Source organism: Cervus canadensis, chromosome 1, assembly GCF_019320065.1.
Source record: "Cervus canadensis isolate Bull #8, Minnesota chromosome 1, ASM1932006v1, whole genome shotgun sequence".
Classification (NCBI taxonomy): Eukaryota; Metazoa; Chordata; class Mammalia; order Artiodactyla; family Cervidae; genus Cervus; species Cervus canadensis.
The window spans coordinates 24,192,390-24,202,530 of NC_057386.1; the positions used below are offsets into that span (position 1 = coordinate 24,192,390).

At 56.8% G+C, this 10,141-nt stretch overlaps 1 protein-coding gene across 1 annotated transcript; it reads right to left on the reverse strand.

Moving 5' to 3' along the window:
- Positions 1 to 4,181: 4,181 nt before the first annotated feature.
- On the reverse strand, positions 4,182 to 9,471 carry DLX3 (distal-less homeobox 3). Its single transcript, XM_043471058.1, has 3 exons — positions 8,888 to 9,471; positions 7,617 to 7,807; positions 4,182 to 6,037 (listed from the first exon to the last, which is right to left on the reverse strand). The coding sequence occupies exons 1-3, from the start codon at positions 9,210 to 9,212 to the stop codon at positions 5,690 to 5,692; spliced, it is 864 nt and encodes a 287-aa protein (XP_043326993.1). The 5' UTR covers positions 9,213 to 9,471; the 3' UTR covers positions 4,182 to 5,689.
- Positions 9,472 to 10,141: the final 670 nt, after the last annotated feature.

The following is a 10,141-nucleotide window of genomic DNA, read 5'->3' on the forward strand; positions in this document are numbered from 1 at the left end:
CTAGCAGGCTGAGTGACAAAGGAGAAAGACGGGGGCTGGGGACCTGGGCTAAGGTCTGGGAAGGTTTCCCTGAGGACTGACTCAAGGGCTTCTGGGGTAGAGGGTCTGGGCCCCTGCAAAGAGTTGGAGGCTGGCCTTCCTGACTCCCTGACCCCAGCCTTCTCTGCCAGCCCCCCATCTGCTCCCTCTGCCCCAAGCCCCACCAAGGCCCCCATCAGCACTGTCCTCCTGCCCCTCTTCCCTGGGGCTCAGGAAACTCATCTCCAAGCACTTTTTGGCTTCTAAACCTCCTAGTCTCAGGCTGCTGGGTGGTTGGTAAACAGCTTATTAAGGTGATTAACGCTGCAATTAAAGCTGGAAAAACAGAGGCCAGGGTGCTGGCTGAAGGCTCTCTCTTCTCCTCCCCCCTTCATTCTCCCCCAGCCCTCTGCCATCCCCTCCGGGCTTGGTTGATGCAATTCAGCCTGACTTAGCCAACCAGAGCCCTCACCTAGGTGGGGAGGCTGAACATCAAGTGTCCGGTCCCAGTGCCTGCAGTCCCCTTTCCCGCAGAGGTGGGAGGCTCTGCTGGCCTGGGGAGAAGGTGGTAGTGATTTGCTGAGGCAGGTGGTGTGTGGAGGCTGAATTGTGGTGAAATCTCTAAGACCCCCTAGTTATCCAGGACCCCTTAAAGGGAGGGGCCTCAGAGACCGGGATAGAGATCATCCTTCTCATCCATTTCCACAAGTGAGAAGGGCAGGAGCCCTCTCCTCCCAGGAGAGGGGCAGAGGTTTTCTTTCTCCAGGCTCTCAGAGGCAGGGTGGCTCCCAGCATGTCTGAGGGGCTGGCAACTGTCAGATCCTGACCCTTCCCTGAGCTCGGCCTCCAGGGAAGTATTTAAGAACTTTCTGGGTCCATGCCACGCCTCCCTTTAGCATAAGATGAAGGAAGGTGAAGCTATAGCCAATTCAAGAAGGCCTCGAGGCTCCCCCACAATCCTCCTTCCCTTGCGCCCTGTGAGTCCTGGGAGAGGAGTTATTCTGCAGGTGGGATCTCCAGGGAGTATGTTCCCAGACCCCCATCTCTGCCTCTCATGCTGCCATCCTTTTTTCAAGCCACAATTCAAATGCTACCTCCCCCCTGAAGTCTTTCCATGGTTCCTTCCCACCCACCACCAGCTGCCCCTGCCCCTTTCCTCTGACAACCAACCCCATCCCCCTTGCTGTATCAGGTTTGCCCAGCTGGGGGCCTGTCCAGGGTAGCCCTTGCTTCTGACCCGGGAGCTCCTCACCCAGATCTGTGCCTCCTTCCCCAGGCTTCAGTCATCTGGTACCAGTGCCCAGAACAGTGCGTGAAATAGCGCAGGTGCTCAGTAAACATTGGTTGACTTACTCCTTTTTGGAATGCACCTAGAAATGGGCAGATCAACAATGTGGGAAGTGCAGCCAGGGGTGTGGGTCTGAATCAGTGGCATCGAGGGTGGGATGGGGCAGGAGTCAAGGTGGGCAGTAAGCCCCATCTTCCTGTCACCATCGTCATCAGCATTTGATATACTGAGCAGCACTCGCTATGTGCTGTGTACCTTGTGAAATATTTTATACACACTATCCATTGAGTCCTCTCAACAACTACCTGCTAGGCAGGTAGCATTATTCCTATGCTATAGATGAAAATACTGAGGCTCAGAATGGTTAAAGGATTTGCTCAAGATCACACAGTCAGTAGTGGAGGCAGGATTCACCCCAGGTCAGCTGACTCCAGCGTGCACATTCCTGACTCTAGCATCAAGCTTTTCCAAGGATCAGCCCTGGGGAAGAAGCCCAGCCCTTCCCCCAACACTTCTCCCAGGGAAGAACCCAGGAAGGAGGGCTGGAGGCCTGGGGTAGGCAGAGCTACTCAGCTCTCTGACACTCTGCCCTGGGCATTTTAGTAAACCGTGCTGCAGAAAAGCCCACAAAGAGCACCCATTCTCCAGACAGACCAGCGTTCAAATCCCAGCATTGCCACATACTAGTTATGTATCCCTGGGTCGGGAAGATCTCTTGGAGTAGCAATGGCAACCCACTCCAGTATTCTTGCCTGGAAGTTCCCATGGACAGAGGAGCCTGCTGGGCTAAAAGTCGTGGGGTTGCAAAGCGCTGGACATGACTGAGCAACTGAACACGCACATAGTTATGTAACCTTGACAGAGATTGGACTCTCAGATGAGCCTGTTTCCCCATCTGAAAAATGGGCACTATACCACCCACCTCCCAGGCTGTTTTGAGGATCCCATGTAACGTGCTTGGCACAGAATACGGGTTTAGCAAATCCAGCCCTTACTAAGGTTTGGAGAACAGTGACCCTCAGGGCAGACTGGGGTTCCCTGGCCCCCCTCTTCTTCTCTGAAGGTTGTCACGAGGCAATGGGTGTAGTCAAGAAGCACCTGGCAGAAGATGGGCTCAGCCGCCCCACCCAGGCACTCTGCCAGGTCCCCCACCTAAGCACCTGTCCCCATGCCCCCCCACGCCCCACCCTAGGCTGGTGAAGAGGGTGACCTGCTTGGCCTGGAGGTGAGGAGAGGAGGAAGGGGAGGTCAGGGGTGGGGCTGACCCTGAGGGAGGTCACCCGGGCAGTTAATCCAGCCTGACAGAGCAGGGATGAGCAGGGAGGAATTAGGAGCTTACAACATCCTTTCATCCCGCAGCAGCCCGCCAGCCAGCCTGCCCGCCCAGCCTCCCTCCTTCCTTCCTCTCTCTTTCTGCCCTTTTTTTCCCTCTCCCTCCCTTTGCTGGCAGCCCAGCCCTAATAAAATGCAGTGTCTCCAGCAAGTCTGCCCGGCTGCCGCCTCGCTGCTCCTGCCTGCACGCAGCCCTCAACCCAAACTGCTCAGCTCAGCCCCGCCTGGCAGCTGCCACTTAACCCTTGCCAGCCCGGCTGGCGTCCGTGGGCTGGAGGCCCTCCTCCCTTCCGCCACCCTCAGGCAAGGGGGAGGGGAGGCCTATTTTCTGAGAGGCAGAAGGGTAAGGTGGAGGCTGGAGGTCCCCAGGTTCTGGAGTCCTGCTGTTCCACAGGGCCCTTCTGTTCTGCTTCCTCATCCTTTTTCTGCTTTGTGGCTCAGTCGCCCCAGAGGCCCCAAAGGGTGGGGATTGTTGTTCCCATTCGACAGGTGAGAGACTGAGATTCCGACAGGGAGTTTCCAGGCTGAGCTGGGTCACCCTGGCTGCTGGATGGTGTTACTGAGTCTCCATTCTAGACTTTTTCCAGTATACAGGGAGCTGTCTGCTGTGTGTGTGTGCACCTGTGTATCCCTTGGAGTGTATCGTTTGTATATTTGTGTGATGCTAACGTGTCTCAGATGTGCATTCAGGTCTATGTATCTGGCCTCAGAGGACAACGTGAGTCCATGTATGTGTGATGGTAGAGAGATGTGAGTCTTGGTACATGTGCGAGAGGTGGCTTCACAAGCGTGTGCGTGAATTCCATCTGTGTCTCCCATCTGGGCCGAGATGTTTGCTCACGCACACTTCCGTTCCTACTGCCACCTCCAGCTCTCTGCCTCCAGAGTCCTGGAGCTGGGCAGCTGGAAGAGGAGGGGGCGGCGCTGCTGGCCTAGGCCGCCAGTGAGTCAGGGCCCAAGCACTCTCTGAGAAGGTCAGTGTGGAACCCCCCGTGTCTGTTTCCATGATCCAGCCTGGATCTCAATGGCCTGGGGTCCCTGCCAGCCGAGGGAGCTGTGCTGTTCTCCCTGCCTAAGGCCTCACCCTCACCTCCAACTGAAAGGGACAGACAGGAGGCTGAGTGGTAAGGAAGTGCCTGGGCGTGGAGGCAGGGGGCTTACACATGTGTGCAAGCATGTCTGTGTGTGAGCCCAGGCTCAAAGAGCAGCCCGGAGGTGACCCAGCAGTGGCAGCGGTGGAGGGCTGCTAAATCACACCAACAAGGGACGCCAAGCAGAGTGAAGTCAGGGAGGCCAAGGGCTGGGAGCCTCCATTCCCCAGACCGTGGGGCCAGCATCCGTGCCCCGCATGATGCTCCATGCGGTCAGGAGCATCTGTTCCCCCCGGCCAAGCCCAACTCAGCACTTGAGCTCAGAGCCCCAGCGGCTCTGAATCCCTTAGGAGCCCCTCCTCAGAGGTCCTTCCCCACCAAGCAACTTCCCTGACTCCAGCCCTCCCCTGAGAGCTGCCTGCCTCTAGCTTCCAGTTCAAAGAGCTCAGTGGTTATTTTCTTCTTTTTTATTAATGTTATATATAAAGGTGAGTCCAATAAGAAAGCAGAAATGAGAAGGCTGGGGGAGGGTGGGAGCTGGCTTCGTTCCCATCCCCCTGGAGTGGGACTCTTTGAGATCCACCATGTCTCTCCTCGCGCCTGCGCCTCCCACCAAACCCAAATCCAGCCGGAGCCCACATCTCTGTTTCTCTCAGCTCATTGCGCACAGGCAGGTACATCCAGGAGGAAAGGGCCACATAAATAGGAAACCACAGGAGGGAGGAGGCTGCTTCTCTCTGTTGCTTTAAAAAAAAAATACATACTATATATATAGCTACAGTCTTCTACCCCTCCTCTTCTTCGATGTTTGACCACATCAGGGGTGGAGGAAAGTTGGCTCTGGGGGGACATCTAGGCCAGGAAGAGCCAGTGCTACCGGCCTTTCAGACAGCCACCCCCTCAACCCTAAAGGTACCGAGTTATAACACCGTGCACCTCACCCGACATTCTCTGTCTTGGCGGGAACAATCTGTTTCCAAGGCCACCGGAAAGGGGGTGTTTGGGGGTCTGTCTTTCCTGGTGTGTCTCCTTGGAGATTTGGGGTTCGGCGCCAGTTTACTGGAGGAGAGGAAGAGGTGGGAAGAGGTGGGGTGGGGGCGTGGGGGTGAGCAGAGGCGCCCACGCAGGGGAGATTGGTCCTAACTCTTAACAATGCCCTTTGTCTTCCTATTTTTCAACAGCTTTTGAAACCAAAGTTGTGCAAAGTCCTGTACATGGGAGAAGAAATGGGTGGTCGGTCGGGAAGGCTGCCTGGGACCCACCCCTCCTCTTCGACCAGAGTGGGGGAGGCGAGGTGCTCCTTGAATTCTTCTCTCTAAAGCCACAAATATTAATAGCTTCCCTTACTTGGGGCTTTTCTTTGGTGTAACCCTCAAATCTTAAATGAGGGCTAGAAGTTCAGGGCAGGGCTCGATGAGGTCCCCACCCTGAGTCCCAGTCTCACGGTCCAATGTCTTTTTGGCAGAGGGGATGCTCAGGAAGGAGGCAGCCACAGGTGGCATGGGGGAGGATCTTGGGCCTGGCAGGTCCTGGGATCCACAGTGCCTGGTGCCCCAGCCCAAGCCTGACCTGGGCACACTCCACAGTCTCCCCAGTACCCAAGGAATCCAGTCTGGGGACCGAGTACTAAGATTTAGAATCTGGAAGGTGATGAGCCATTTGAAGCCAATCCAGGCTCTTGGAGCAGAAGGGGAACAGCTGTCCCAGCTGGAGTGGAGTGCCCAAACATCTGGAGGGGCACCCCAGTGTCTAGGCAGGGGGTGGGAGGTTCAGGGGGCATCCTTGGTCCATGTAAATTTCCTCTGGAAGCTCTTGGGTCCCTGGAGGAAGGGGCAAGGGAAGGGGGAAGGGATGTCCTTTCCCCTGTGCTCCTCGATGATTCCTGAGTGTCAGCTAGGACGGAGGCGCCTTCTGCCTGGTCCCGGGGTTCCTTCGTGAGAGGTTCAGGACGGGTAGGTGCTCAGTACACAGCCCCAGGGTTGGGCGGGGGCCCTGGGGAGGCATGGTGCAGGGTGGCTGGTTGAGGCGGCTGCTGCTGTAAGTGGGGTCCACTCAGGTTCTGTGCATGGTACCAGGAGTTGGTGGGGTCGTCCAGGTAGCTGGGGGAAGCACTGTACGGGAGTGGTGGGGGCAGCTGGCTGCGGGCAGGGGCTGGAGTAGAGTGGGAAGAGGTGTCCCAGAGGGCGGGTGACGGTGGTGAGTTGCAGGCCATGGAATCGCTGTTGTTGGGGCTGTGCTCCAGGGGAACCTCCCCATTCTTATAGAGCTTCTTGAATTTGGAACGGCGGTTCTGGAACCAGATTTTCACCTGCCCCAAGAAGAAAGGGGGAGCTAGTTAGCCTTTTAGAACACTTTGTGAAAAACCATCCAGGAAGCCAGTCTGGAGAGGGTTAGGGAAAAACCCACTGTCACATAAGACCCAGGCAAAATCCAGGCATCCTGCCTCCAGGCCAGCATCTTTTTCTACTGGGGACAGAACTTCAGCTAGGAACTTTTGGCGGCTTAGGTCCAAATTCTGCTCTGCCACTTGCTAAGTGCGTGACCGTGGGCAAGTTACCTGACCTCTCTGGTTCTTTCTGTCTTCATCTGCAAAATGGGGACACTGGCAGAACTATTTCCCTACCTCATAGGGTCACTATAGCGCTCAAAAAAGTTAAGACAGATAAAGAACTCAAAGCAGCCATCCGTACTACTGACAGTAAGCACTGAATAAAGGGCAGCCCAGAGGGGAGGAGGTAGTTTGCAGCATTTTGTTCACATTAGAAACCCATAGGCAAAGGTGCACAGATATACAGAGACAAATACACACCCACATAAGCATCTCCATGTGCATGAACATACCCACTCACCACTTCACACACAGGCATCAGTCTATAAAGGTACACACATGCACAGATACACCCAGATAAACACCCTGCAAACATGAGCTCCCATGTTCACACACTCAAGAGCCCTTCAGGGCTGGTTAATGGGGGTGATCTGGGACTCAGGAGCAGGTGAGCCATGATTCTCCAAATTTCCCTTGGGGTATCTCCCCCTCCCCCTGCCGCTCTCCACCCCATGACTGGTACAAACAATGAATCAGCTCCTCACCGGGTGACCCAGATTCCCGGCGGACCGGGCCCCACGCAGCCGCAACCCAGGCCCGCCTGTCAACACCTGTAGGGAGCCAGGCGTCTGCAACTCCTCCCCTGAGCAGTGACAGGCTGCTGGGGGCTTTAGGGACAGGCTGGGGCTGGGGGACTCCCACCTCTGAGTCCCTATCCCCCTTTGTGGGGAATCTGTTCTTGCCTCCAAGCGCACAAGGGGTGGAGCATTTGGGTACTGAGCAGGAATGCAGTCTTTTGATACAAGCACACATTTTTGTACATACACTCACCACAGGGGCCCAGTCAAGCACATGTGTCCATCAGTAAACACAGTGGCCCTTGAAAGACCTTCCTCCTTAGGTGTGTTTCCCACATGTACTGTGCACACATTAGACTGTGTGCAAATAGACATGAATACACGTGTATGTACACCCCTCACACACACGCCTAGCCTGGGGTGGTGGGATGAGGTGGTGGGGAGCATGATGTGGACTCCTAGCAGTGACCAACGCAGCTGGGAGCCTGTGGGAACTGGGGATTCTGGGGTAGAGGGGGAGATACCTCTCCTTCTGATAGACACACTCAGTCGCACGATTCACAAATATGCACACATGTACACGTGCTAATGCACAAACTTCAGCTGAGTCTGAGATCTGGGGGTCCTTCTACCCACAGACAAGGCTTTCAAGGGCCTGCAGGGAACTTATGAGGCCACCGAGGCTCAGCGGTGCCTGGGGTATCCCGGGGTCCCGGAGGACCCCACCGAGTCCTCCCGGCCTTCGACCGCCCACCACTGACCTGCGTCTGCGTGAGGCCCAGCTGCGCGGCCAGCTCCGCGCGCTCGGGCAGCGCCAGGTACTGGGCCTTCTGGAAGCGGCGCTGCAGGGCGGCCAGCTGGTAACTGGAGTAGATCGTGCGCGGCTTTCGGACCTTCTTGGGCTTCCCGTTCACCATGCGCACCTCAGCTTCCGGCTCCTCCTTCACGGACACTGCGGGCAACGCACCGGGCGGTGGGCAATTCAGCCTCGGCCGGAGACACCGGCGCCCTCCCGAGCCCCGCGGGAGCCCCCACCCTCCAGCCCGCCGACTCGTCCGGGGACTTCCCGGCGGCGCTCTCCGCCGCCGGCGCCCCGGGAGGGAGCTGCGGCCACAGAGCCTGGCCGGCGGCCGCCCACGACGCTGCGCTCCCCGGCTTCTAACCTCCCCGGTCCCGGCGCCAGCCACCCTGGACGCGCACGGCCGCCGCCTCGCCCCCCTCAGTCCCTGCCACCCGCCTGCTCGCCGCCCTCTCACGGGCACCTCGCCGTCGGTCATTTCTCTCGCTCTTTCTTTCCTGTTCTCTCTTCCTTTTTTTTGGTTTGTTTTTTTTTTTAAACTTTTCTTTTTAGAATAATTTTAGATTTCAGAAAAAGTTGCGGATACATCAGACTTCCTTTTCCTTCCTTCCTTCGCCCTTCCCTCAGTTCCTTTCTTCTGTCTTTTCTTTCACTTTGTCGCTCCATTTTTATGCCTCCACTTTATGTTTATAAATAATTATATATTTTATAAAAATATTTTTATGCCTCCATTTTTCTTCCCCCCTTCCCCGTTTCTTCACTCTCAATTGCTGCTTCCCTCCCTGTTCCCGTAATTCTGAGGGGTCTCTCTCCGTGTCCCCCTCATCTTTCTCCCCCTTCCCAGCCCTGATCCACACTGCGGTCGCAGAACTCCCAGCGCCCGCCGCCTGCCCCGAGCCCTCTGCAGCCCGATGGAGAGCCGCTTGCTGAAGTGCCGGGAAAGCACCTGGATCCGGAGGCTCTCTGACCGTCCAGGACCCTTTCCTTCCCCGCCTCGCTCACCCGGATCCTCACCCGAGACCGACCGCGGCGTCCCGCGTGCACCACGCCCCAAAGGCGCCCAGTTTCTGGACGGGACGGTCCTCCGTCCACTCTGGGGGTCATCTAGCTCACCGTCTCCAACTTCAGACAGCACATTTCTTAGCCGGGACGCTCCCCTAGATTTTGGCTCCAATTCCTCTCTCTCGGGAACCTCCCAGTGCCCCCCGCTCTCAGCGACCCCGCGGTCCTCACCTGGGTCCTGAGCGGGCAGCGGCTGCTCCCGGTAGGCTCCATACTGCCGGTAGGAGGTTCCGTAGGTATATTCCGACTTGGGCGAATAAGCGCCCGTGCCTCCAAGCCCGTTGAGATTGAACTGGTGGTGGTAGGTGTAGGGGTTGACGGTCTGGCCATAGGGCTGGCCCGAGTAGTAGTCGTGCTGGGGAGCGCTGTAGTAACCCAGGTCAGTGACGGAAGACTCGGGCAAGGTGGGCGAGTCCTTGGAGCCCGCATGGCAGCTGAGCGAGCTGGAGATGTCGGTGAGGATGCTGCTGAGCTTGCGATCGAAGGAGCCACTCATCCTGGCGGGCGCCGCACCACCCCCGGGCTGGCCTCAGCCGGAACGCCGAAGCGGGCAGGAGCTCGGGGGAGGCGGAGGAGACGAGGCGGGGTTGTGTGTCCGGAGGGCGAGGGGGGAGGGTTCCCGGCAGCGTCTCTGGGGAGGGTCGGTCGAGGGGCGCTTAGACCATCGCGGGTCTTCGGGCGGTCGCGGCGCGCCTCTCGTCGCGTCCCAAGCCACAGTCAAATGCTGCCAGCTCCGCCCGGCCAGCCGGTTATAGACTCAATAGTGGAGTCGCAGAGGGAGGCCCCAGCGCTCTGATTGGCTGTAAGTCTTGCCTTCCAGGCAAAACATGCTCTTGCGCTCTTTCGTTTCTCTCTCTCTCTCATTCTTTGTTGTTACTCAACACACAAACACACACACTCACACACACGCACAGTCACATACACACTCTCTCACACACACTCACACAGACCCCTCTGTTCCTCCTCCTGTGGATCCCTTCCCCAGCCCAGATAACTCCTCAGTGTTGCTGAAGGAAAGAGTGGGACAAGGGTATCTCTGCAAGAGTCCCCAGGTCTGTCCGTCTGTCTGTCTCTCTGCCTGTGAGTGGAAGGTGGGCTCAGGTGCCATAGAGGAGGGGAATTTGCCCGCTGGGTGTCTGTGGAGGTAGGTGGTTCAAGGTGTGTGGGGTGGCAGGGCAAATGATGGGCAGATAAACATGCCCAAAGTGGCAGGACCCAGGCTCATGAAAATGTTCTAGTTTTTTCTTTTTTTAATTAGAAGAAAAGAAAAAAAAATTAGGTTAAAGGAAAAGTTTGAATATATATTACTATATCGTTTTTACAGCAATGCAGTCACAAAATGTAACTTTAAAAAATGATTTTAACGAATGAAGGGGCCCTTCAGGCCTAAAAAAGCCATCACTGGGTCCAGGGAAGCTCCAGGAG

Excerpts from the sequence above, each read along its gene's own strand:
- DLX3 (XM_043471058.1), bottom strand. The coding sequence starts at position 9,212 with ATGAGTGGCTCCTTCGATCGCAAGCTCAGCAGCATCCTCACCGACATC. Across the intron at positions 7,808-8,887 it reads GCTGCCCGCTCAGGACCCAG|TGTCCGTGAAGGAGGAGCCG; the intron begins GTGAGGACCGCG and ends CGTTGCCCGCAG. Across the intron at positions 6,038-7,616 it reads TGGGCCTCACGCAGACGCAG|GTGAAAATCTGGTTCCAGAA; the intron begins GTCAGTGGTGGG and ends TTCTTGGGGCAG.